At 40.1% G+C, this 27,685-nt stretch overlaps 3 protein-coding genes across 5 annotated transcripts in view; 1 reads left to right on the top strand and 2 right to left on the bottom strand.

Moving 5' to 3' along the window:
- nckap5l (NCK-associated protein 5-like) overlaps positions 1 to 2,231 on the top strand; it is a 55,761-nt gene extending 53,530 nt beyond the window's left edge. For all 3 annotated transcript variants that reach the window (XM_039800398.1, XM_039800397.1, XM_039800396.1), the window contains one exon: positions 979 to 2,231. In XM_039800398.1, the coding sequence (XP_039656332.1) occupies positions 979 to 1,239 (261 nt within the window). In that variant the 3' untranslated portion in view covers positions 1,240 to 2,231. The remainder of the gene's footprint in view (positions 1 to 978) is intronic.
- Positions 2,232 to 2,693: 462 nt separating this feature from the next.
- tegt (testis enhanced gene transcript (BAX inhibitor 1)) lies at positions 2,694 to 10,735 on the bottom strand. Its single transcript, XM_039800400.1, has 10 exons — positions 10,578 to 10,735; positions 9,479 to 9,585; positions 9,265 to 9,373; positions 8,385 to 8,505; positions 8,209 to 8,257; positions 7,519 to 7,616; positions 7,282 to 7,361; positions 7,091 to 7,191; positions 6,731 to 6,806; positions 2,694 to 3,339 (listed from the first exon to the last, which is right to left on the bottom strand). The coding sequence occupies exons 2-10, from the start codon at positions 9,532 to 9,534 to the stop codon at positions 3,316 to 3,318; spliced, it is 714 nt and encodes a 237-aa protein (XP_039656334.1). The 5' UTR covers positions 9,535 to 9,585; positions 10,578 to 10,735; the 3' UTR covers positions 2,694 to 3,315.
- A 1,621-nt stretch (positions 10,736 to 12,356) lies between these two features.
- On the bottom strand, positions 12,357 to 22,235 carry ctdsp2 (CTD (carboxy-terminal domain, RNA polymerase II, polypeptide A) small phosphatase 2). The gene is made up of 7 exons (XM_039800395.1): positions 21,552 to 22,235; positions 19,191 to 19,354; positions 17,828 to 17,929; positions 17,316 to 17,372; positions 16,577 to 16,669; positions 14,950 to 15,135; positions 12,357 to 14,208 (listed from the first exon to the last, which is right to left on the bottom strand). Exons 1-7 carry the CDS (start codon positions 21,610 to 21,612, stop codon positions 14,083 to 14,085), a joined length of 789 nt encoding a protein of 262 aa, XP_039656329.1. The 5' UTR covers positions 21,613 to 22,235; the 3' UTR covers positions 12,357 to 14,082.
- Between the last annotated feature and the right edge of the window lie 5,450 nt (positions 22,236 to 27,685).

Genomic DNA, 27,685 nt, shown 5'->3' with positions numbered 1-27,685 from the left:
TTCTCCTGACATCTGTTGGACTATAAGAGCCAGAAAACAAACCAAAAAAAGCAACTTATATGACCGTGTCATATGTACAGAACAATGGCACCTCTTAGCAAAGTTATGAAACAGTGAAAGTTATGAAAGAGTTGCACCTTTGCGGTCACCCTCCAAGACACGTCCTCCCTCCTCCCTCCTCCCTCCTCCCTCCTCCTGGGCTTCAACGCTTGTTTGAATTTGAGGTGTCCTGTCCCGTATGTTCCCTTTGTAGAAGCTCCCCTATGTCAATGTAAACTTCCAATTATTTGTAAAAAAGGCTACTATATTGATTGTTTGTTATTGTCTTTTACGTGTATGTCACAAAAAGTGTAATTTAAAAAAGTCAGTTTAATGTCATAAAATGGTTGCAAAAAAGTCATAATTTGTCATAAAAAAGTATCATTAAAAGAAAGCCATACTATAATATATCATAAAAAAAGAAACTCTCCAAATAAAAGCCCTTTTTAATGGGGAGAAATAGGAAGAGAAACAGAGGGAGGCCTCATCCAGGACGGAGAGACGTGCAGTAGATGTCTTGTCTACCTTGTAAATCGAAAAAAGCCAAATTATGGAACATCAAGACAGGAATATAATAGTCAAAGCTTTGATTCTCGTTTGCTACCAAATGTATGTTTTATTTATCTATTCTTATTGGAAAAACTGCCGTGGAGGAGCATGCCGAAAAGAATAATCTGGGTCACTTACAGACTGAAAATACTTTGCAGGCAGTAAAGGCGAGATACATTTTTAAATCTGCACTCACATCTTACATAATGTAAAAACGCAGAACCACATTCTCCCTTTAGAAATTATTAATCAGCTGAATATTAAAGATTCACTGTTGGATGATTTATGTAACCCACTTCACTTTTTTTTTTTTTTTTGCACCTGAAGGCGTTACATCAGATGAAATCCATGACCTAAAATGTTTCTCGACCCATTCTGCTTCCTTTTCAGAGCGTGAAGGCCAGCGGCCCCTCCTCCAGCCGGGTGGTGGACCCAGGCAGCTTGCCCGTCCCCGTCCAGTCAGGGATGAGCCGCAGGGGGAAGACTCGCACCCCCAGCGTCCCCGAGGTGAGCCGCGAGGCCGGGCTGGAGCTGCTCAGGGAGCGGCCGGAGGAGGCCCTCTCCCCGAGCCGCCCTCAGGTCCTGGAGACCCCCGAGTCCCTCAGCGATTCTCTGTACGACAGTCTGTCGTCCTGCGGCAGCCAAGGATGATCCGGCCAACAAAAAAAAATAAAAACCGGGAGAGGAGAGAGAGGAGCTCATCTAGTCCGCAGACAATAAAGAGCCGGCACCGCTCGGAACTCGACTGGGATGCTTTTGAGGAAAAAGAAACTGAGCCCTGTCCGCAAGAATATGGTGGCGATGGATGCTTTTCTCATCAGGTGTCTCTCTGTTGCAACTGGAAAGCCGCATCGATAAGACTTCTCCTCAGGATCTCAAAAATAAACACGAAGCCAAAAGCCACCCCAAATAAGATAGGTTGTTCACTTTTTTTTTTTTTTCTTTCCCACAATCAATCAGACTTTGACTGTGGACAGTCTTTAATTCATGTATACAGGACTACAAAACGCATGGCTAAGCTAATGATTAGCACAACAGTTGTCACTCCTGGTGGTTGTTCAGCGACGTTGTCTTTTAGTTTGAAGTCATCCATCGAGGAAGAGCAGATCACTGCAACAGCTGATGATCTGGATCAATACATCCATTCTGTTCCCGGATAGCATTTCGCCACAATGTATTTGAGGGGGGGGAACCAAACATGAAGCACCCTTAAAAAAAAAAACAAGTTCATGTCTGTGATTCTTTATTGCTAAACTCATGCATCGCAATTTTAAATGTACAAACGATTTTATCGATCATGTTGATATTGTTTTGCGACCGCGGATGGGTCATCAGAATAAGTCTGTTTTTAAAATCCTAATACATTTAAAGGTAATATATACCAGCAATAATAACATAAGAGAAATGGCTACACTATTCAATGAATATGTATTTCTATTATTTATTTATTTTTAAATGTACATCATTTGCAGTCATCTTTTTTTTTTTTTTATCTTTCTGTGAAAATTGCAGTCTTCCCCTGCTTGGTAGATTATGTTCATATCTTGTGTTCCAACATCTGTTGCTGTCCGTTCCCTAGCCAGTAGAGGTCCTATGTACCTACTGCCGTTTTACAACTTTCTAATAAAAAATGTTTTGATTTATTTCTTTGTGTAGTCATGTTGTGGCTGGTATTTCTCAGACGATCGACTAATGGAGAACTCTAAACACTTTAAATGCACAACTGTTACTTATAATTGAGGGTTCTTGTTACTTAAAGGATCTGAATATTTTTTCCAAAAATGTTACCAATAATAATAGCTATGCAGGGATAATTTTAGAGCAGCCAGTGAAAACAGGCAAAATCAACTGTTTAATACGATCAACACATTTATTTGAGGAAAATGTATCAAATTATTAGTTTCAATTTTACATCCATAAAATAAATTCTTCACAGTATACTTCCAAAGAAAAAATTGTATAGGTTAACAATCACATCATTTGGCAAACTAATTTCTAGACAACAGATATTTAGAGAAATTTACACTGGGGAGGTCTGAGTAGCTCGCCTGCTATCCGAGATGAAAATACGGACAGATGGCAGCGACTCGTCACGACTCTGACAGGCTTCCAGTCAGGGTCACTGTTCTTACTCAAAAGGTTGGTCACAAAACAATCATTTGTGGGAGCAGAAAAAAAAAAAAAAGAAGGGGGTGGGGGGATCTGTTGTCAAAATCCTGGGACAATTACTTTGTGACACTCCACTAAAGACAAAGGAGGAAAACTAAAAAAAATAAGCTAATCAACAATTGAAATTACAAAAACTTCAAACAACACAATGGCCAGCCTTCAGGAGCTTGCAGGGCCCACTAATAAAAAAAAGGAGCCGTCACGTCATTAGTTTATGGCACTAAATAACAAGTACCTTCATTTAGGTGCTGCTCAGCTGCTGGGAGCCTTCATAGGACAACGCTTCCCTCTACAGGCCAAGCATGTTCACTGCAGCGGTAGTCTAATTCTCCATTCACAGCCATGAGGGGCGACTAGCCTTAGTTACCATTACACTTACATTCAACCCTTGTTTGTAAGTTTGAAAAGAAAAAAAAAATAAATCAAAGAAAGTTCAATAATGTAAGACCACAGAGGAGTTAATTCAAATAAAATGAAGACAGAAAGTGAAAAGCACCAAGTGCGTTGCAAATTGTGCCTTTTTTCTGACAAGATTTGTTTTTTTAATTTCCAAACCTTTCACTTCTTTTCCTTCTTCTTCTCCTGAAAGAGAAAAAAAAGGAACAATAATTATGAGCGATGACAAGTTTATGAAAACAACGTAACACATTTTCTAACTTTAATGTAGACTGATCTCATGAAGTGGCGTATGTATGACACGCCAATTCGTATACCGTTTTGCCGTGTTATCAAGACGCATAATCTCTTTTTGGCGTGTTTATCAACGCCGTTCGGCCGCCATTGACCTACGTTACGTGTGAATTTTCTCAGTAGCGAGTAGTATGACAGGACTTAAGTTAAACACAGAAACTTCACCCATGAGAGCCGGTATCGCATCCCACGTGTGGCGTTTCAACAGTTGTTTTTTTTTAAGCCTTCCCCAATGTTTCTGTCCTAAACCCAACCGTGTAACTGTGTAAAAATAATGCATTGTAAAAGTACTTGTTCTGGTTATTATATACTGTATGACATCTTTAGATTGTTAATATAGATGCATCAATGTGTGAGCAGCATTTTACTGTAGAAGGTGGAGCGAGTTGATTGGTTTTATATCCAGTCAGGTAGTTTAGTCCAGTGGGTCCCAACCTAGGGCTCAGGCACCCTTTGGAAGGTCACAATAGAAATCTGAGGGACTGATCTTAAAAACCTACAATGTCATTTTCTGCCGTTAGGGGTCTCTCAATCACAACAATGGACGTAGACATGGACTTTTGATGACGTAGTGAAGTGCCATTATAGGAGTTGTAGTTTTCATTGTTTAACATGATTGCCAACTAAAATAGATCTGTTCACGGATGGGTTTATTTATCCATGTCACCTTTATTCATGTCATTCTGATAAAATAGCTGCAGTTCCCCCCACATAATAACGTTTTCTTGATTCGATTTATATTGGTAGCTAGTGCTAGTTGAACAGTTAGCGAGCAAGCAAGCTAACATTAGCCAGCAGCTAAAACCACAATATCACAATATATTTCACCTCTGTGTGTCACTTTTTGGATGTTTTCAGCACCGGGGGGAAAAGGGTTGGTTATAAACGTTACTCAACACCGCTGAGAGATTGACTTTGCAGCTGGGGCTGGCCGCCGGAGATACCGGCCGACGATACGCCTACATCAATGAGATGGCTGCCGGGTGTTGCTTTCGGACTCTCCCCACCTTCACCTTTTGTCCGCAGGAAAGCCACCATTTGTTGGTCAAACGTAACGCCCGCTAAAAGGGTGGGGGGATTTCAGCACAACACCGCGGCCAGCCAGACTCGGACCCCTGGGGCGATATGGTCCGTTTCCCCGACGGAACATACCATTTTCTGTTACTGCTGTTAGCATCGTTATCACCCGGCGCTGGAGCTTGTGCTGGCTGGGTTTGGGCTGCTGTAAATTAATGATGGCGGCTGGCTGCTGGCTGACTGGGGACGCGTTGTGTCCCCCCCCCGTGCTGTTGTCCGCTCTCTGAACTAATCCCTTAGCGGCAGGGAATGAGGCAGCAAAAACCAGGGTGGGACAGCTGGCTAAATTATCAGTAGATTTGTCTTCCATCTATACAGCTGGCGAACGTAATCGTGGGTTATCCCAATGGTTTTTTTAACGTTAACTCTACCTTGATCATAACAATTCTACTGTAACTAAAATGACTTGATGAACGACGCTGTAGCCTTATAACGTTCCCCACCGAGCATCAGCAGGAGCTAGCTACTTGTCGACGTAGCACATAACGTTAAACTGGATCGATCAATACTGAAATGCATCTCTGCTGTATGACTGTGTTGTAAGTGGCGTGTAATCAATGAAGAATGCAGAAAGCAAGCTGTATAACCGTTAAGAGTATTTTTCCTTTCTGTGACATTGTGTGATGTACGACTACTCTCGAACGTATCATCTGGGTCCCCGTGTTTAGACGGGAGTTAGAGGACCCAGAGGGGTCAAAAGTTATGAAACGTCCCGTGTCATTAAAATAAAATAAGATTTCTCTGGGTTTGAACGTTGTTGGAAACATTTTAGGATAGTGTAAGTACACAACTCAACAAAACATAACATCGTTATCGTCGTTTTTGTTACATATTGTACCTTTAATCTTACAATTATGTTTTCAGTTAATCGTTAGGTCTATAAAAAGGCCAAACAGGTTTGGGAACCACTGGTATAATCTTTAGCAATGCATTGTATTTTGGAATCTTATATGTCTTTTTATTGAAAAGTAACTTGTGACTGTACCTGTCGAATAAATGTAGTGATGTAAAAAGTAAAAAAACTTCCCTCTGAAATGTAGCGGAGTAAAAGTCTAAAGCAGCAGAAAATAGATTTACTTGAAGTGCCTCAAAACTGTACTGAACAGTACCACCATGAAATACAATGGAGGGGAATCAAACTCCCGTTTTTGTGATAATCACATTTTAGAGAATCATTTCATTAGGCACCATTTCATTGGTAAAAAAATAAATAAAACAGATGTCTGTTGATCAGAAACCAGAACCAGGTTTCTGAAAAGATATGCTGCCGTGGAGTTCTTTAAATGGCTCTTGCTTCCTATTGTTTTGTGCACCGCAAACTAAATTCCCCTCGCAACCATCGAACTGAGGTGGTGACAGAATACTCCGATATTTTGAGACCTCAGCAAATTAAACCCAAAACTATCTGCATGGCTAGATTCTACTAGGGCTGAATAAGAAAATATGTCCTTTTTTTTGTGATTTGGATGAGCCAGCATTTCATAACAGCATTTCATCTACAGTATTGTTAAAATACAAAAAACTCAAATTCATTAAAAAGGCAACATGTTTTGTCTGAGGGCTGAACTTATGGAACAGTGTAATTTATTTCTTGTCTTTGTTGTAGGAACATTAAAACTCTGAGGGCTGGCAATATCCTATATTTCGTTATTGTCAACAAATCCCTTGAAAACCGCAAAGACAACAATCCATTAGGGACCGGCGTCTCTCAGTACTTTCTGATTTCCCGACCCGGTCTGTGGCTCTCACCTGAAAAGCCCACTGGTTCCTACAGAACGTCATTAATCCTACCTTATAAATCTATTAAAAAATGTACGCTTTCATTTAAGAAATTAAAAGACTCAGTCATTTCCTAATACATCTGGTTTAGTAAACTCAAACAGGTGTAAGTAATGCATGTGATGGGAAATATTTTCAGGCATGAATTTGGTGTCTTAGTGAATATATTTCGCAGCAGGACAGCGTTTGTGGGATTGGGTCAAAATAAAAATGTGTTTTTCTTTTGGACAACAATGGAGCTCTATAGCACAGAGGAATCAAATGTTTCAGGCTTTGGATACACAGATAATACGTAATAAGAGTAGGATTCCTTCATTATTGCTTTTGGTCTTTTCGTTGGATTTGCTGACAAAAAAATACCCCAATACGACCAGACTTCTCCATTAACTTTATATATATAAAAAAAAAAAAAAAGGCAAAACCGTACCTTATCATTCATGGCGAGGATGACCATCAGTTTCCTGAAGATGGTGACGAAATCAAGGAACAAGTCCACACAATGCCTTCAAAAAAGTACATCAAGTTTGTTTCAGAATTGTTACAATATGCTTTTGGGGCAAAAAAAAAATAATTAAAAACAAATTACCATACATTATTCAATATCTCTAGAATAAAGATCATCCAGTTGTAAAATGTATCCACTCATCAACTAAGGGCCGAGCTCATGGAGCACTTTGGTCTGATGCTAAGTTGTACGCCTCACTGTGGGATGATGCATTTGCACAGTATTTGGTTATGAGCAGGTGCGAGCCAACAGATAAGGAAGAACAAGAACACAAGTCCTCACCAGATGTAGTCCTTGTCTCCGTTCTCGGCTTTCTCAATGATGAGCTGAGTGTCAAACAGGACGAAGCCGCACATGATGAGCAGCCCGAGGTACATGTGTGCCTGTCGGAAAAGATTTCACAGAAACATCATGGCACACACATCCAGCTAATCAATACATGTAGTGAGGAATGGTGCCTTGGTTCTAGCTACCTTAAACACCATCACAGATCCAAAGAACATGTTCATCACAGACATTAGGAACAGGAGGGAAAGGCCAGACATCAGTGTGCCTTAGAAGAAGAATGAGTTGAGGTAAACAACATGTATGGGTTCATTATCCAAGAGAAAATTCTGCATAATGGCCAAAACATGGGTGTAATTTAATGTATTGTTGTCAATTGTTGAGAAGAAGAAGTATATAGTGTAACGGGTCACAACTGCCTTTACCTCCAAGGAACAGGTAGCTCCTGCGTTTGGCATAGAGAGCACTGAGAGTGAAGCAAATGAAAATCACAGAGGTTCCCATGAAAGCCGTCACGATGATGCTGAGGAGAAGAAAAAAAAAAAACTCACTTTCAATTATACGTGTACAGACACATAAGCTACCGGTCAAAAGTTTGGAGTCACTTAGAAATTTCCATTACCGACAGAATACCAGCTGAGATCAGCGGCATTGTTTTTTTAACCAGGGCAGCAGTTTTCAGATGACATTATGTGCTTACATAATTGCAAAATGTTATAGAAAGAAGTGGCTGATCTTTAATGCAATATCTACATTGCCCATTATCAGCAACCATTCATCCAATGTTCCAAAGGCACATTCTGTTTACTAATCCGATATCATTTTAAAAGGCTAACTGAGAAAATATTGGAGGACCCTTTTCCAATTATGTAAGCACATAATGTCATCTAAAAACTGCTGCCCTGGTTAAAAAAAAAACAATGCAACTGATCTCAGCTGGTATTCTGTCAGTAATGGAAATTTGTAAGTGACCCCAAACTTTTGACCGGTAGTGTAGCTACCAATCATCACATAATCCTCTTCTCATTACCGTTTAGTTTTATAATTAACTTTTAGTCAGCTAGCTGTTAGCCGCCTATGTGCAGCATTTAAACACTGAGTAATTTTTCACATACCTCGGATTGACAGCGATGACAAAGTCCAGTGTGGGGCCAAGGCCAACACCTGGAGAGGGAGACAGGAAGGCAAACACTGCTATTAGACTTACACGACAGTAAATAACAAAGACAGCTCTGTTTACATGCAAAGTGACACTTTTACCTGTAAAATGCCCACGTCATTATTACTTTACCTGTGAGGAAGGCAAATCCTGCGAGGATAGCCAGTCTTTTCTTTTCTGTCTCAGAGTTGTGTGGCGTCATGGCGAGCCAAAACATCATCCCCAGGGAGGCGAGCACGGACAACATACCTCCCTGAGAACAATGGCACAGGGTTCAAACGGGGCAGGAAAAATTGAGGCTATGACACGGACCATTCAAGGTTTCTCATCTCCTTTTAAAAAAAGTGCAGTGTCATGTTCTCACAACAGCAGGTTTAATATCGCTGAAGCAGTGGGACCACCATAAGATGTTAAGATTAGGCCTTTCAGACAAATAAAGTTCTCTCTTAAAATCTTATTGTAATTCTGATTGAAAAGGCAAATTAAAGGCCTGTATTTTGACCTGTAGTACTTACAGGTCAAAGTGGTAACTACTTACAGGTGTGAATGAATGTCCCTTGTATTGGTATCTCACCAAAAATACAGACCACCTCCACTAAAATCTTTTTTTTATATATATATATATATATATAAAATGGCATTTGCTGTATATTTTATACAGCAAATGCCATTTATTTAATTGGTGCGGGGCTATAGTTTAAAACATCTACTAACTAAATAAATTATGGAAAGAGATGCACTAGGATCTGGGTAGCTTTACACCTTTGCTGAACAGACACTGGGTAAAGCTGGAAAAAAGTTCCCAATATTGCATATTAAATAAATATTGCAAACTGACATTTATCTACAGTAAATTGTTTAAAGCACCAGGTAACTAAAACATAATGCACAAATTACTTTAGATAAGGTAGGATAAAGGATAAGTGATTATCTGTACTTTGCTTAAGGGCACCATTTGCATTGATATCAACTTTAAGGATCGACCTGGACAGATAGACTTTGTTAGTATCACCTGAAAGAGGCGTGTGACGACATGGACGTAGGAGCCAGCCGCAGCCACAAACATACAAACTGCCAGGCTGGAGTAGACATTCTTCAAATGCACCTGGGTGGAATGAGATCTGCAACAACAACAAAAATGATTACAATAAACAAGACAGTGGATGCCTGAGTTATAGTAGATAAAGTACATGACTGAGGTAGTATTCTACTGCATGCTTACGCACATTTGGGAGAACTTGAAGAGGGAGTCAAAGTTGATGTTGCGGTCAAACACGTTCATGATGAAACAAGGGATCGAGATCTGTAGAGATTCTTCCACGGACAGTCTCCTCTGAAGAGAAACGCATACGATTACACTTCAGGTCAACTTTCACGGTCAGAATCAAAACTATGACTGCAGCATTCAAAAGGTAGCACAGCTGCAACCATTTGTTCATGACCAGTTGTGGAGAACAACTACCCACATTTATTAAAATACAATTTTGAGCACTTTTTACTCCCCCACATATAGTTAACAGCTGTAGCTATTTTTCAGATTGAGATTTGACGAACAAAACACATGGTCAAAATATTTAACTACCCAACAGTATAGCATCAATATCAATTATCCAATAATCTAATAATAACACTGTCAGGAGTCATTCTACACGTTGAATACTTTCTACTTTATAGCTAATATTTTTGTAGTTTCACTTAAGTAGCGTTACAATTTTAGGGAAGGAATTAACGCTACACTTAGGAGTATTTTGGTAAAGTGCATCGCTACTTTCCCAGTTAGTAGTCAGGAACAGTTAGCTAGCTAGTATAAATAATCTGAATACTGCTTCCACCGCTCATGATACACACGCATGTCGCAGATCACAAGTGCGCAGCTTAGTCGGTTTGTAACATAAAATTGCACAACAGGTTAACGCTAACTGATATGCGTTGAGTGCTTAAACAAGCGTTCGAATAACATGCTATCAATTCATGTTAACGATATAACGTTAGCCGTTGCTGACAACAAAAGCAAATCATTTTAAGTATAAATAAATGTGTTGTAAGAATCAGGGCAGTCGAGCAACAACCAAAAACAATTTGACGCATGACACTATCATATTAACAGCTAACGGTGCTAGCCAGCTAGCTAGCTAGCCAACTTAAGCGTTAGCTAAATACCGAGCAGCCTGGCTAGCTAGCTAGCTAACTACGCTAACGTTAGCTTGTCTAAATTCGACGTCTCTCGTTCATTCTTCAGCACATAACGACAACAATGTTACAGGTAGCATTAATAAGACACAACGAGGGCACTGGCACACTATGCTAGAATAATTATAGCGTTACCTCTCCTCTGCTACTAGCTTGCTAACTGTTTGACAGCCTTTCTTCTTCCTGCTTTACTTTCTTTAATAAAACAGTACGTGTCGCTCACAGTCATAGGCTCACAGTGGCCTGCTGGTGATGTCACCATGGAAACGCCCCGAAAAGTGTAGCTAGTCCTCATTCCCCGGAGGTAAAGTGCGGTGATTTTCCACGTCGCTAAAGGACATAAATAAACTAGTTGTTTATTTTAGAATTACTGAACGTTGAACCAAATTTGTCGTTACTCTTTACAGAGAAACCAGGCTATTTTGGCAAAGTATTTTATACACCAATGTCATTTTTTAATTTTAATTTATATTTTAAACTACTCCTATATTTGCGGCATATTTAACGAAATTATACTATACAAAAATATAAAATGTAAAATTCGAAAAGCCCTACATCCTGTATGAATATATAATACCCTATGTAGGAACCCGACTGACGACTTCTATTTTATTTCACTATTTTTATCCTTTTTAACTCTTGTCTTATAATTTCCTTTTGTTTGTGATAGGTCGATCGGTTGTTTTTAGTGTGTTGTTAACTGTATACTCATGAATATGTGCCTTTTTGATTGTGGATAAATAAAAAAACTTAAATAAAAAATTACTGCATGACAACTTGTGTTTTTCTTTCTTTTTTGTATTTAACTATTAGCCTCTTTATCTCTGTCTTGTGATTTCCTTTGTTGGTTATTAATATCGCTTGCTCAGTTGAAATTGTTGTAATCTGTATTCTCTTATATATTACGTGCCTTTATGGTACACTACCCAAAAAACATACGTTGTGAGTGTCACCAATGGATGTATTGGTATCACCAAGGCCCCGGTTTCGTTATGAATATTTCTTTTCCTAGGATGGTGACGCCCCCCCCGCTCCCCTCCTCCCCCCTCCCCCATACACCTAAAATGGCTGCTCCATTCCAAACTAGGATTCCAAACTGTCACAAGCTAAACAACGATATTTTCTCGTTAATTTTTTAGCAGCCGTAATATAACGTTTGAAGTTTCGACCAAACGTCGATTAACGCTATCAACCAAAAAGCTGCCTCTACTGTAACACCATGTTTCTAATCAAACTCAAATAAATGCAGGGCTGATGCAACTTTAAACGTAGGAGTGTAAAGGAGTCTGGAATCAGTCGTTACGAACATGGTGCAACATGCGTGCAACATTTTTGAATATTGTAAATTGAAGTAATACATCTTATATAAACGTATCTCTATGTCTAGACTCGTGTTGGTTATGAAAAATAAATGTATGATAGATTAATATCTATCAATACACTGTCTGTGGTAGAAATGTTATAAATTATTATATATTATAATTCACTGTAGAGTTATATTCTTCACTGTTTCAGGATCTGTTCTGTTAATCTGTTAATAATACAATGTAAATATACTCCATTATAGGTAAAGGTCCCACAATCAAAACTTCATATCCTGGGCTTTTTTATATTGAAAAAAAATCTTAAATCTGAAAAGTAACTATAGCTGTCAGATAAATGTAGTGGAGTAAAAAAGTATAATAATTTCATTTGAAGACGTATAAAGTAGCATTTTGGAAGTACTCAAGTTAAGTACAGTACTTGAGTAAAATTCCACCACTGTACATGTTAAAAATATAAAATGTGTAAAATATAAAGATTGAATGATTTAAAAAGCTACTTAATTGTTGTTGTATAGGAGGCCATGCAGCAAGCCACACTAATAAAGAGATCTGTGTCACAGAGGAGAAAAAGCATTACACAAAGACAGTATAATATTACCAATTTTTATTTCAAAATAAAGACTGGTAGCACCTTATCTATTAGAGTTTTGGTCAGACAGGGTAGACAAAATGAGTGTTGGATTTATTCTGATACACAAAGACAAATTGTGACTGTCTAAACAAATACTTTTGGTCATCACAACTGGTTCAATTTCATTGTCATATTTGACTATATAACATGCAGGCAAACAATTCCATCAGACAGACATAGAAAAACCATAATTACCCAGGAAACATAACCCCACAAAATATATGTTGTACTTAATTGAAAACGGAAAAAGAAAATGTTTACTTGCATGATTGAATCTCGGATTTGCATCTTATTTGTTTATTTGATTTAACTGCTTAAGTTTTTTTTTTTTTTTGAAATATCTATGAACTTGAACAGCAGAATGTGTTATTTAGGCACAGATACAACAGTTAAAACACAAGGCCAGCCTCAAAGTAGGCAAATGGATTACAATACAAAATGTTAAGCATTTAGAAGGTACTGGACAATACAGATGTTTTGGCCAATAAATATAGAAAAAAAACACTCACACATGCTAAAAAAAATAATCAAATTTGATATTTTCAAGTGTTGCACTGCAAGTACCACAGCCACATGGCATTACACTTTGCTCTTGACAGTGTTTTCTCACGCTCAGCATGACACATCAGAGTGTGTAGGCCTACAAAATCTCTTTTCAGGCAGAACACCATTCTCTGTCCGAATTTTCAAAAAGGCACAGTTTTTACTTTCAGCACTGTCAATATAAAACAAGTGCAAGTTGTTTGTCGCGTCGTCATAAAAGAAACACATAGTAACACATTAACTATTATTAAACCTTGAATGAAAACTGTGGTGGCATTTTTGGTCGTCCTATGTGCCAACATATTCCAGTGTGTCTGCTTTCAACGGACCATTAAAGACAAGATTTCCCCCTGTTTACGTAACTTAATATCAATCTGATCACTAATGACGTATATTTTGCATGGTTTGTAGAAATTATGTATATTGTACAAATACGTAAAGTACACTGTTGTTTTGCTGCTCAATGACAGGGAAATAAGGCTACAGTAATGTTTACATCTGCAGAATACACTTATTGACTGGCTACTTAGGAGCTACTGTCCATGTAATTACAGAACTGAATTGCATAGAGGAACCATGTTCACCGTTTAAAAATAGATTTCCTTATAAAACAACCTATAAAAAGAAATCAATGAATGTATAAAATCTTGTGGGAATTTTTAAAAAAGAGCTGTTTTTTTTGTTCCTTAAAAGGCACAATAATAATAATAATAATAATAATAATAATAATAATAATAAAAAAAAAAAAACATGTCCAAAAGTCAAGTCAGGGCAGGCAGGCTTCTGCTTTGGCAAAAGAACCACTTTAATATTTCTAACTGGAGTGATCGTGATGGGATTGCTTTGGTTGTTGTTTCCCGGTCTTTCAAAATAGTGGTTGTCAATAATGTCAGCACTGAGGTTCTGAGGGAAAAGGCCTCCGATTGCAATCTATAGTTTCAGCTGGTGCCAAACACATTGTGTTTTCCAGGCTTGGAATATCCTTAACCCCACGCTAATACGATTTTCTAAACTGGAGGATTGTGTGCAGCGGCTAGGAGGACGTCTGAAGACTCTAGTTATCTATTGTCGATATACGGTTTCTATTGTTGTTGGCAAGGTTTCAAGCTCCTAACAAGAGCTGAGAGGGTCCGTTGGGAGCTTAGTGTCCACGAAGCTGGTCCAGCTGGGTGTAAACATTATCAGCTTGACTAAGTTCCTCAAACACAGGCAGAAGGTTGAGCAGCTCGGCGTCGTCCACGTCGTCAAACCATGACACCACGGGAACCTGGCGAAAACAGGACCGTCACTCACAAACTTTTTGGCTTAGTCACATATAAACTGCATCTGCCAGTTGTGCGAATACACGTATGATCCAAAGCAGTGTTTAAATTGAACCAGAGGTGTACAATTTTAACCTGACCTAAATGTGTAAATTCTGATTCTAATGCGTTTTGCACAGTACGTGCAGTGTACGTTTCTATAAATCAGAATATGGAAATGAGAAAAAAAATCTGCAACTATACATTGTTTTAGTAGTTTTTCAAGCACAAATGCTTAAACATTTCTGGTTTCAGCTTCTAAAATGTTATGATTTGGTCGCATTTCTTTGTCATGAATCAGAGTAAACTGAATGTAATTGGGTATTTGGACTGTTGGTAGGACAAAACAAGAAATTTGATGGTGTTATAATGGGTCATTTTCATCATTTTTTTTTTTTTTTACCATTTTACTAACAAAACGATATATAGAGAATTTAATCCAAACATTTATAAATGATGAAACTAATCATAAGTTGCAGCCCTGATCGGGATAACATTAGAAATACACTCTGAACATTGAATAACTCTCAAAACGTCGAGGACTACATCTGCTCATTTTAAACCATCTTTTGTGCCTGAAGTTTTCCAGGCCTCTATAAGCTTGACGAGACAGAGGTCTAAGAGCATGTGCCCCATCTTTTGATGGATATCAACATGATTTATTACAAAAACTTTGATTTTTCCGACAGAAGAAGATGAAAACTCACAGCATTATTAGGGTGGAAGATGTAGGAGGCAGGAGAGTTATCCAGGATGAGGGTTTTGTGGAGGTCTCTGCCCAGGCGACTTAAGTCTTTGACATAGCAGCCCTGGTGGAAAACACAAGATTCCCGGAATAGCCGGGTCCGGAATACACCACACTGATCCAGCAGGTCCGTCACTGGGTCTGCGTACTGACGGAGACCAGGGGAGGTGGGGAGCAGGGGAGGGAAAAGCAGGTTGGACTAATGAAGCACTTTCAACTAAAATGTCTTATTCTTACAGCAAATAGCTACGAAATAGCATCACACATCCAAAATCTGCTCGGTGCACCAGCTATTTAGAAAGCGATTCCTACGTTTGTGTTGTGTAAAGCGATCTTTAAGTTCTTAGGAACTACTAAGTAGTCAAACTCGTGGATTACTAAACGATGCACAGACAAGAACTTCAGGAAGTCACTGTAGCATCACAAGCTGTAGCAAATGCCTTGTTTCATTTATACATGCAGGATAAACAGGTTTCAGAGTTAGTAGTATAGAACGAGTGGGAGATATGTAATTAGAGCTGGGCAATATATCGATATCGTGATATTTGATATTTTCCATATCGCCCAGCCCTATATGTAATTATGCTTACTTCGCAGGCACTATTTAGTCATTTAGTCTGGCGTTATTGGCGTAACGTTTGATAGTCTGAGGTATATTGTGTTATCTTTTTAATGAGAGAAAAAAAAAAATCTTCCCAGCTTACATCATTACTGAAAAAGCATTTGATCAAGTGCCAGGTCAGATATGTTGACCATATAATATCTTCAATCTAAACGGGCCATATGTTAGCAAGATAACATTAGTTTTGTCAGATGGTTCAGTTGAAGACACAAGATTCACCATCATAGTACATAGGGGTGGGGGTGGGGGTGGGGGGATCGATACAGCATAGTACCGCGATATGTTCCGTGGCAATACTGCATCGATACACAGACACCAAGAATCGATCTACTATTATATATGTGTTGGTCAGTTTGTCTGCTTGACAGTTCCATTTTTGCAGCAATAAAACTGAAGTGAGATGAACAAACAGAGACATTTATCTTTTTAGATAAAACAGGTGTTGATAAAGTTTCCTTTTGGGGACATAACTTGAAATTGGGAAAAATTTGGAAGTTGGAAAAAAGGCAATAAATTGCAATAGGTTTGAAATCACAATAATACCGTATCGTGACACAAGTATCACGATGATACGGTATCGTGAGGCCTCTGGTGATTACACACTACGTAGAATTCCCATCTAGCAGTTAGTTTGTATGTGTGAATATTTAGTAACGAGTGTGGTGCAACATATTGTTATGTATTTAAGCATGAATCTCCACTAATAATCAATTAGGTTATAAGTTAGAACTCAAAAAGAGTTGAAGCAACCGGCTCCAGATGAACACAGAAACAAACTATAGCTTTAAACATGAGCGGGGTGTCTAATAAAGTGGCTAACAGCATGTTAAGCAGCTCCTATGACAGCGAAAAGGAGAACTAAACGGGAAAGAGAAAGCAGAACAACCTCCGATAGATCAGACATGACATTAAACAAACAAATGTCTTGTTTTTTTTAGGATGTGCTTCAGTATCTGATGTAAATTACCTTTGCAAGACTGGCTGTAAACAGCACACATTCAAACAATTCTCCCATTCTCTGCAGGAACTCATCCACGTACGGCCTCTTCAGTACATACACCTGTAACACAGACAGACCGTCAGTGGACTGTCCCACCAACAGGGCTATTTCAATGTCATTTTTTAAATTTTTTTTATTTATTTCCCTTTACATTTGTATCATCAACTTATTTGTTCCCGGTCCATTGGCTGCTAATGGCCAGTTCCTGAAACAAGTAATCAAGAATAGGCCGTGCCGGTGTTAACCAGCCTATCCTGGATTACTTGAACCAGGCAGAGGCCCAGAGACGACTGCTTGCCAGCAACATGGGGTCCCAGGAATCACATTTCTGACTTAATTACATTTCCACATGTCCAATAGTGAGAAGCTCAAGTTGAACAAGCGGTCCAGCTTCAGTGTGCAAGCATATTTTTTTTTTTCACAGAGGCAACAATATGTACTGCATCACTTATAAATGGCATTTGAAATGAACTGGGCTGAAATGACTCATTTTCTTGCCGATATTTCCTGTTCAACATCTGGCCAGCAGAGGGCTCCGTGTGCCCGTCGAAAAACAAAAACCTGGCTGATCAGTGACAAGACCCATCCCTTTACAGCTCAGCAACCGCTGCAAACACATCAACATACTGTACATACACAGGCACAGCCCCCTACACACGCACGCACACACACACACACGCACACACACACACGCACGGTAGTTTACCTGGTGTGTGGTCCCCTCTATCTCCACAGGCACGATGAAGTCTGCATTACTTATAGGCTGGAGGGAGAACACAGAGGGAGATGGTTGGCATGCTCATTCACATGGCTGCGCTGTGTGCATTCACATGGCATTACATAAGGACTCCACACGGCTGCCATAAATCACAGTGAGGAGCCTACACAAACAGCATGTCACTCACTTGATGTTCCTCAAGCAAATGGGATGGTTTTAGTGAAGGAACTCTAATACAGATGAATAAGCAATCGCAGCAGAGCCAGACCGATACACTACTGCTACAGGCTGCCATTACATATAGCTACAGAATGTAACCTAAATAAACACTTACTTAATGTTTCTTATTTCTAATAAATCAGAAGACACTTTCACTCAAACTGCACAATATTAAACATATATATATATATATTTTTTTTTTTAAATGAGGCATTGACATGAAGAAAAATACACTTGGTGTGTATTTGGTGGTCAAGTGAGTGATTTCTTTGCTTTGGTACCTTGAATGAGCTGTGCACCAGGGTCTCATCCAGGTCTATGACCACACATATCTTCCCCTGGTCCTGGGCCTCTATCTCAGGCAGGAGGTTGGGTTCACATTGCTAAGGAGAAAGACACACAAAGAATTTTTCATTTTAATGGTACTTTTCCCACACACACACACACACCTTTATAACTGGCCTTGTGCTATGTTTATACCTCAGGAGCATGATTAGTCCTGACAGTACAGTGATTAATGTGAAAATCAGACCTCGGTCGTTTAAATTTTACCTCTGGGAAATTAGACAAGACTCAGTTTGAGAACTGCATGTATGTGTGGAAGAAGGATTGAGCCTCATTATTTACTGTAACAGCTTCTATGTTGGATGACTTTAGGATTAGCATATTTATGTCATTCGTTATATCTTCCAAAAGCATCTCTGCAGGTGTTCACCTGCAGGGAGAACCCATTAGCTTGATATAATCTCATTTTTACATATCCAGTTTAGTTTGCCTTTTTTTTTTATTTATTAATTTGCGTTTCTTTCTAGGCCCTTTGTGACCACAGTCCATCTGAAATTAATCATTAATATATTACATAACATAAAAAGTGAACCCGTTAAGGGAGGGAAGTTAAGATTGAGAACACGTACTATGCACGAGCAACAGCAATCTTATTTCACCAACCAAACAACACGATGCAACATAACCCGTTCGGTGCCAATGTTGAAATTCGGTTTCATTTAACCAGGCCCTACAGATGCTGCTTCCTGTTTCTGCTTCTGATGCTGGAGGCCACTCCTCAGTGTGAACAAACATGGCAACCCATTTAAATGCCTCTGACATGGCACTGAAGCTCTAATCAGGCTGACAGCGTTAACCAGCGGAGGCCAACCGTGTGCCGCAGGCGCTCGAGGCTTTATTTTTTCTCTCCACCTCAGCAGTTACGAGGAACACAATACACCATTCTCAGCTCGCCGCCCGCCTAAAGGATTGGTAGTCGCTCTGTCGTTCTTCTTATCTTCCTTGGAGGATCAAGTGTGAACATCAAAGTGATTCCATATCCGCAGACAGTTGCGGTTAGCTTTCAACATGTTAAGAGCAGGTGCAGTAGTGGTTTTAGCGCACAGTTGTATAAAAAAAAAAAATATATACACCTGAAGACAATAATAAGCACATTTTTACAACAGCATGTTAAGTTTATTCCTACAGATGGCCAAACTATTCGAGTACCTCCTCTTTTATGGCGAGCAGTGTGTGTGTGTCACAAGGAAATGAAATCTTAAATAAACAAGAATAAAGGGCAGGACTGAACCGAACTGAGGGCTTTAAATTGTTGTTTTTCAGTGGCGTGAAACATTGCTGGAATAAAAATAATGTTACCTTGACAAGTGTCCCATTTTCCTGTGACTCCAGCAAGGCCTGCTGGGAAGGTGTTGGTGGTGGTGGCGGTGGTTTGGGGCCATCCTGAGCTTGGAGGCAACAGAAGAGCGCTTTGAAGATGTTACAACTCCGAGGCTGTTTCAGGGCAGAGCGGCTCACCTGGCCTGTTTAGCACAGAGAAAGAGAGACTTTCATGAGGAAACTGAGTAAAGCTGCGTGTTGTCAACGCGGAAATGTTAAGTGGGACCTTGGATCCCACGTCAGAAACGCAGAATCTTGTTTGTTTTTCCACGCGCAAAACAAATCGCTGGTGACATGAAAAACACATGGGGGGAAAGAAAAGTATTAAAATCAATCACTTCAATTCAGTGAAATTAGTTATGAGCTACTTGTAACATGCAACATCTCCCCCCCCCACCCCCTTTCCTAAAGGCACCATCCATCTGTCGCACATGAAATGTGTTTTTAATGCGCCTGTCCCTGCTGCTGCTGCTGCTGCTGCTGGAAATGGCTGGTACATGTTATATAATCACAGAGGGCGGGAAAACCCACACTCTTCAGCACTACCTTCAACAGAAAACAGAGACAGAAAACATTCCAACCATTTTAAACTCCAAGACCTTTCAGGGCTGCCTGAAGCTAGGGGAGAACAGACAGCCCAAGTCAGTCAGTCAGTCAGCCAGTCAGCCAGCCAGTCAGCCAGTGAGCCGGACCTGCAGTCACACCTCAGTGCTCTGTCCAGGTCTTTGATCCCATGCAAGGCTTGTAGTGAAAGAGAAGGGGAGAAAAACATTCTTGCAAGTCCCCTCTAGTGTGTTTCATGTGAGGACTTGCAAACAGAATTAATAGCCATCCCTTACAGAGCCATTACAGTGAGCACGCGCAGTCTTTACTAGAAAGAAGAACTGTTGACAAACGGTCAAAAGGTGGAGAGAGAGAGAGAAAGAGAAAGAGATTTTCTTTCTAATAATCTACAGTTTCCATGCTGACACTCGCTGCTGTGGAGACATAATGCAGACACACCAATGGCCATGTTACACAACACCATGTTTTAAGAGACAAAAGGAGCTTGATTTGGTCATTCCTATTAAAGCAGCACCTGCAAAATCATGCAATATGCACGACATCGACCACCAAGTAGTTAAGCCAGAATCAATGAGCGAAGCCCTCTTTCTAGCCTTGAGGAAGAAGCGTGCAAACAACGAAATCTTTGAAACGGCGCTACAATGGGCGTGTGCAGAGGGGTGTGTTTGTGCATTCCGCTGTCAACACCGCGGGACCTGGTATATTTCTATAAAGTCGTCCGTTAATCAGCAGCCGCTCCAGAGCCCTTTACACCCATCAGCCTTTTAATGTGGATTATGATTTAATACAAGAAACTGTGATGAGCGTTTTTTCTAGTAAAATACAAGCAAACAGCGCAGCAGTCTTTAATGCTACTGCCGCGCACTGATCTGTGACACCCCCCCCCCCCCTCCCCAAAAATAATATGAACACAACACCACATCATAGTTTATAAATGAACCCAGCAGCTGGGTCTCACTGTAGCCTACTATAATGCCGCCTGTGGTGACAGACGAGCTCCTTCATGCTGTACCTGGTAGTAGTAGGATATGGGATGGTGCCAATAAACAAGCTGGAACCTGATCGACATATAAATACACAGCAGCTTGGTTTTTTTTTTTAGGAGAGCTGGCCACGATCACCAGCAGCAGCAGCAGCAGCAGCACCATCACTGAGAAGATCTCAGCCATAATCACAACACCACATGTTAGGAAGCGACAGAGATTTACACACACACACACACACACAAAAAAAAGGAGATCAAAACAGGATCAACAATAGCTAAGCTGTGGATGGCAAACCCAGTACAATAATGGAGGCTGGGACCTTACACTTGACATTATATCCAATAGTATAGGGACAACTTAGCTGTGGTAAAGCTACATAATAACCCTGCTCGATGGATATTATTCAGTCTTATATCTTTTTTTTTATTATTCTAACAGTTGTAACTTAAGATCTTTTTAAGGTCCGCAGGTGAAGGAAAACAGCTTCTGGGCAAAATAGTATTAGTAAATAAGCACATTATGATTCTTTTAGACTAGATGGCTCTCTATTTTATAGTGCTTAACGTTAGATCTAAATATAACAGATTTGTTTGGTAAATGTATAAAAAAAAAAAAAGGGGGCAATGCCGCGCTCAGCCAGCGTCCGCAGCGCTCAACTGTCAAATGGGCGCACTACAGGCTTTCTTAACACACACACACACCATTATTCAGAAAATACTCTTATAATATCGCACCGAATGAAACAGATGTAATAATAATTCAAAGCGCATACAACACGGGCCCATCTCACCTGTTTTCGGTGACACTTGAACGTCTTCTTTCTGCACTTGGGTGATAACAGAACTTTCCATCTGACAATCACGGAGCCCTCAAAATCCTCAAATCCTGTCCCCGAGCACTGATGGGCATCCCTCATTGGGTTCTATTGGCAAATGGACTCAATTATTCACCGAGGTAACTTGACATCCGCCTCAGTAACGATCCTCGACGGGAGAAGGATTTATCTTGTTCTCTGGGTTTTCTTTATTTTCCCCGCCGCTTCTTCTTCTTTTCTTCCTTTCGGAGGTCCGCCGCCTGGGGAGGGGGCAAGGCACTTTGGATGTGTTTTTTTTTGGAGGCTTATTTGAGACTCCCGTCAGCTCCGTCGTCTCGAGTTTACTACTACTATTACGGGTAATATCGCCGAGCAGCCCCCCTCTACCCGTCGCTGCGAAGTCTTCACTCTTGCACCAACAACATGGAGAATCCAGGCGAGAGAAGGAAAACAACCGAGGAAATGGGGCAAGGGAGGGCGGTTTCAAGCCCCCCCTTACTACAGATAAACAACACCGCCCGGAAGGCCTTAGAGAGCGACGAAAAACACCGAGAATCGACCTCTTCCGTCGGTTCCGATACAATAAAACGGATTCCCGGGCGCAGTTAGATGTAAAATATGAGTTTTGTTGTTGTCCCGGGCTTTGTTTTTCTACGGTTGGGACTCCGCGGGCGCCTTGAAACCGTGTTTGCTCCCTGATTGGACGCCCGGGATGAGGGGGGGGCGTGGTCAATGCATTCCTCCCGTCCTGCTCGCGCCGCACCGAACACATTCCAGCGCTGCTCGATCAAATGAGATCACATTGTTTGTAAATTATTTATTTTTAAATCATGCTAATTTAGGCAACCACATTAACATATAAGATGAAGACAGGCAGCGTAGTATGTATTATTTCTCTTAAATTGTTATTTTTGAGGGAAATAGGCTACCTTTGTTTTCTTTCTTTCTGTTTATATTTTATTTTATTTTTATTTTTTTGACTGTTATTCAACTTTAATACATGTTTTAAGGAGATATTATGAATTAATGGTGAGCCAAAATAATCATCTCAAAAAAAGAACCGTAGGCTACTTAACGTTACTCGTTGCCTGTAATGTTTAATTCTTGGATTAGGCTATTGTCCGGAAATTGTACATTTAACGTTTCACACTACAGTGGGGCTACCTTTTCGTGTACAAGCACACAATTCGCAGTTTTAACGCGTAATATCGCGATATTACAACCTCCTGATTAGTAGGGAAACCCAAAACATTGTCGAGGCTTATTAAATAACAGGCTTTTAAACGGGTATATTTAGTCAAAAACACTAAACATAGTGTGCATATGATGCATGTAACAGCTAGCAGATGTTTCCATATGTTTTGAATAAGTTGATGGACCCCCCCCCCCCAAGTCTGCACTGAATATCTCCCCAACAGAAGAGTTTTGTTGGTAGGTACTGTATATGTCCATGCAGAACTACATGGTAACTGTCCCTAAGTATGGGGGTAGCAGAGGGCAGAGTGAAACCAATGACCCAGTCTCCTTTCGTTTTTTTTCTCTACTTTTGCTTCCCGTTACTGACACAATAATAAAGTGAAACTTACTTACCTAAAAACTGCTGGGAACCACAATTTTACAATCACCGAACATTGCGCAACAACAGCCTCTACTGCAGTTATTTTACCATGAGACTGCTCATCCTGAACATTACGTGATGGTTACTTTGTTGATTTTGTAATTATTTAGCTCTAAATCCAGTCATTAATTAGGAAGGGAAACAATGCATGAACAGTTGCTGTTTCTATTGTTTTTAATTAGAATAAGTTGTAGTCAGCTGCAGACAAACTCTTATGTATTTTAAAATAATTTTTCACTGTGCTGACAGTAAAACTAAAACAGAACAAAACTTTATTTACTTTTTTTTTTACCTTGTTCAAATAAATAGAAGTGGGTTTGACATCATGGTAGGCCATGTGGTCGAGCAGTGGGTCCCCAGGTATTTATATTTACAGCATGGAGGTTCTGCAGAGCCTCCTCATCCTCTGAAACTTCTCGGTAATCATAGTGAGCACGGTGAGCGACTGTGATGTGGAGTTCAGCAACAGCAGAGCTGTGCTAATTTTAAAGCACAGAAAACACACAAGTGAACACAAACTGCATACATATGTGTAGCTGAATAAAACAGAAAGAAACAATGAAAGAAAACTCGTTAATAAAGGAATAACTACAGTTGAAATAGTCACTCTATGTTCATTCCAAACACATGGGCCCATTACACTGCGAGCTCAGCCAGTGCCCACAGTGGCCACAATGCAAGACATAAACAAGAATGGCTCGGCTGTTTGCATTCCTGGTGTCGGACATTTTAGGGCAGCGCTGACAGATCTGTGTAAAAAATATATATACAAAATAAGTATGGACAGCACAGCTGGAAAATGTCATGCGGTTTAAGGCTGATGCCACTGTTAACTAAATCAACTTGAAATTCATTATCTTTGCCTGATCTCTGGCGCGCCTTGCCCTCTTCTTCTGGAAATGTTGCATTCCTCTGTGAAGAAGAGGAAAGGCCCTGAGCTGAGTGTTAAAGGTGCTGCAGTTGTACCACTGGACATTCAAACATCAGGTACAAGTTAAAGCTACATCCATCTTTCATCCGTTAACAGAACAAATGTGCAAGCATGTAAAAAAAAAAAACAGCATGAGTTGGAAGGAGAAATAAATCACATGTGTGGCCCATTTCAAACCGAAACAGAAATTTATCACGATCACAGAGTGAAACGAAAAGATATGAAATGCAAACAAATGCGATCATCTTTAAATAATCCCGGCATATAATTCCTGTGTTTCAATGTTGTGGTTTATTTTGTGTCTGTCAATTCAATAAACGCATTTAATGATTTTTTACAATTGCAACACAACACAATAAATCAGTCAGTTTCGAAGTTCAAGTCACAGTCATAAAACAACATGGGGCTTTCTGCTATAACAAATGCATCCAGGGTATCTTTTTGCAAAAATAAATCAGCGACTTAACGTCTGTAACTCGGTTACATGGCGATACATGAAGCAAATATATAAATACAACACTGTTAAAATAGCTTAGATCATGTTGATTGAAAATATACCACTGAGGACAAATGAGAAAAGATATTCTGTGCAAAACTGTCCATCAAATTATACTGCATAGCTCAAATCTGTGGTGATGTTGACATTAAAGGCAAAAAATAAAAAAATCACATTAACCTGTCACACACACACACACACACACACACACACCATCCATCAGGCGTTGTGGTTCTATTTCTACATTTCACACGTGGGAATCCACAGCGTCTACTTACAGCCTTATGCACTCTGCCATGCATTAGCTACTTCCAATCATGTTGATGACAAACTGGCTGTTGAAATGTGCTTGCAGCATCTGAGCCTCATGTAGGGCTGGGACTGTAGGGTCTACCATCATGTGATTTGCTGGAAGAGCCCACCCTCCCTCTCCCTCCTCTCCTCCCCTCCGCTCCCCAACCCTCCCACCTCGCAGGCCTGCCCCTGAGTGGCCTCTGCTAGGCTATGTTTCCAGGAAAGGGGCCTACTGGACAGGCTGTGAGGCCTCGGCAGGGAGACATTGGCTCATTGAGAAAAACAAAAACAGAGAGGGGCGGTGGGAAGACTCTCCCCTCTTACATAACTCTGCCTCCATGACCGAAAAAAGAAAAAAAAGAAAAAAAAAAGTTCCCCGCCACAATGCAAAGAAAAACCTGTCCGTCCGCCTCTCCTCGGCTTCCAAACGCTGAAGCACTTCAGGAGTGGAATTCGAACAACACTGAAAGCAGCAGTGCTTGCTTGCAGTTACACAATAGTTGCAACTCTTCAGACATAGAGTACCACCACCACAGGCGTGCCAAACACACCTGAATGTACAGGAATATTACAGTCTAATCACGGCAACTCATTTTATTTGATACAATAACGCTGTTCCTGTGCAGCCGGAACAACACATAAAGCGTGATGTAACAAACTGTGTCATTTAATGTGTTGTGTTATGTTGTTCAGCTCTGGTGGTGAGACATTTACTCTAGCTGAGTAGTGGCTTTTTTCGGGGCCTGCACTGCCTCCCTGTGGCCAAAAGACAAACTGCACAGAGTCTTAAAAAGCTTTGAATTCAATTTCCTCAACAACAAAAATAGGTTCTCAGAAGGCATTAAAATACGGAGCCCAGACGTGACATCCGAAAAAAACAAAAATTGTGGCCCCAGACATGACATCCGAAAAAAATAATAATTGTGGCCACGAAATGCTAATTTGTGGCCACGAAATACTAATTTGTGGCCACGAAATGCCAAATTGTGGCCACGAAATGCTAATTTGTGCTAATTTCGTTATTTTTTCGGATGTCATGTCTGGGGCTCCATATTAAAAAGTCTCAATTTTACTTTGTGTTTTTTAATTAGTTTTCCTGTCCAGGTCGCCTTCATTTTGTGTGTGTGTGTGTGTGTGTGTGTGTGCGTGCAATTTAAGGCCTTTAGAGAGAGAGGGGGGATGACATTCAACAAAGGGCCGCAGGTCGGAATCGAACCCACGGCCGCTGCGGTAAAGACTGAGCCTCTGTACATGGGCCGCACACTCAACCAGGTGAACTACCCAGGCGCCCATTCATTTTATGAATTCTAACATTAGGAATTATATTTGTACATACTGCTTGAAGGTACTGAAATGTTTTCTTCCCCATTGGTATATTTCGGTGTGATCATGAAACAGCTATAGTATTAAAATGTCTTAAAACGTTTTACATTTAACTTTGTGAACCCTGCAAAAACCATGCAATACTGTTTTGTATTGTATTGTAAAATGAGATTATTTGGTCATCATTTAATCATGTTTTTGAGAGAATTAGCATAATTTAAATGAACGTCAACTACATTCTACTCCTATAGTTGAGGAAGACATTAAAGTGGGCCAGAAGAAGCTGTCCCTGTGCTCTTGCTTTACATCCCACAGTAGTTTGATTAAGTAACTATCAGGTTTATAGTTAAAGGGTAACTACCATTTTTGTGTCTAAGTGACTGATGGGAACAACAATCTTTGACATTGGTCAAGTATTAAGCAAGATAGCTGCAGTCGGCAGCAGCGGAAACAAGCTACAATGTAGCCTAAGTTAATAGGACAACTTGTATTTAACTTCACAAAAGTGCTCGTTTTGCCACTGACAGACTCAGATTAATATTTTAAGTGTCTGACAACATTATGGAAAGGATCCATTCAGAGATAGAGCTTTAACACCTCTTTGACACCTTTCTGTTTATCCAGAAACAGCTCTGAAGTCACTAGCGCTAAACCCACCAGACTCCATTTAAAAAAGCAATACTTTTAGCACGTATAGAGCCAAAATATTTTCACGTTTAAATCGGTAAACTCTGTGTTTATTTCAACCAAAACTAGAGTTGTGATGGTTGGAAAAATGGAAAGACGACCCAAAACGGCTTGTCATAGTTTTATTTTGTTTCTGTCGACTTTGAATGAAGTGTATTTTACGACGCTAAAATTACTGTTTATTTACATGGAGTCTGATGGGTTTAGCGGACGCAATTTCGCAGATGTTATTATGTTTAAAAAAAGGATCTTACTCTTTAACAAAAAGGTCGACCTCCTTAGAAATCCTTTCCATAATGTTGTCAAGACACTTCGAATATTAATCTGAGCCTGTCAGTGGCAAAACGAGCACTTTTGTGAAGGTAAATACAAGCTGGACAATTGCCCTATTAACTTATATTGTAGCTTGTTTCGCCGCTGCCGACTGCAGCAATCTCGCTTTATATTGGACCAATTTCAAAGATTGTTGTTCCCATCACATCCCGCCACTTACACACAAAAACATAGGAAAATAGGGTCCAGGTTGAAAAAAACAGTAGTTACCCTTTAACTCTAAGGGCCCTATTTTAATGATCTGAGTGAACGGCGTGAAGCACATGGCGCAGGTACGTTTAGGGCGTGTCCAAATCCACTTTTGCTAGTTTGATGGCGTACAAAAGGGTCCGTGCGCCGGGTGCATGGTTCAAAAGGGTTGTACTTAGTGTCTTCATTAATTCATAGGTGTGTTCTGGGCGTAACGTGCAATAAACTAATCAGCGTGT

This window comes from Perca fluviatilis, chromosome 5 (genome assembly GCF_010015445.1).
Source record: "Perca fluviatilis chromosome 5, GENO_Pfluv_1.0, whole genome shotgun sequence".
NCBI lineage: Eukaryota > Metazoa > Chordata > Actinopteri > Perciformes > Percidae > Perca > Perca fluviatilis.
Note: the sequence above shows the minus strand (reverse complement) of the source record. Positions and strands in the feature narration are given on the sequence as shown.

Coding starts and splice junctions, on each gene's coding strand:
- tegt (XM_039800400.1), bottom strand. CDS start 9,534: ATGAACGTGTTTGACCGCAACATCAACTTTGACTCCCTCTTCAAGTTC. Junction 7,362..7,518: donor GAGCTACCTGTTCCTTGGAG/GTAAAGGCAGTT, acceptor TCTTCTTCTAAG/GCACACTGATGTCTGGCCTT. Junction 7,192..7,281: donor GATCTGTGATGGTGTTTAAG/GTAGCTAGAACC, acceptor CTTTTCCGACAG/GCACACATGTACCTCGGGCT.
- ctdsp2 (XM_039800395.1), bottom strand. CDS start 21,612: ATGGAAAGTTCTGTTATCACCCAAGTGCAGAAAGAAGACGTTCAAGTG. Junction 17,373..17,827: donor TGGTGCACAGCTCATTCAAG/GTACCAAAGCAA, acceptor TTCTCCCTCCAG/CCTATAAGTAATGCAGACTT. Junction 15,136..16,576: donor TTACAGCCAGTCTTGCAAAG/GTAATTTACATC, acceptor GGTCTCCGTCAG/TACGCAGACCCAGTGACGGA.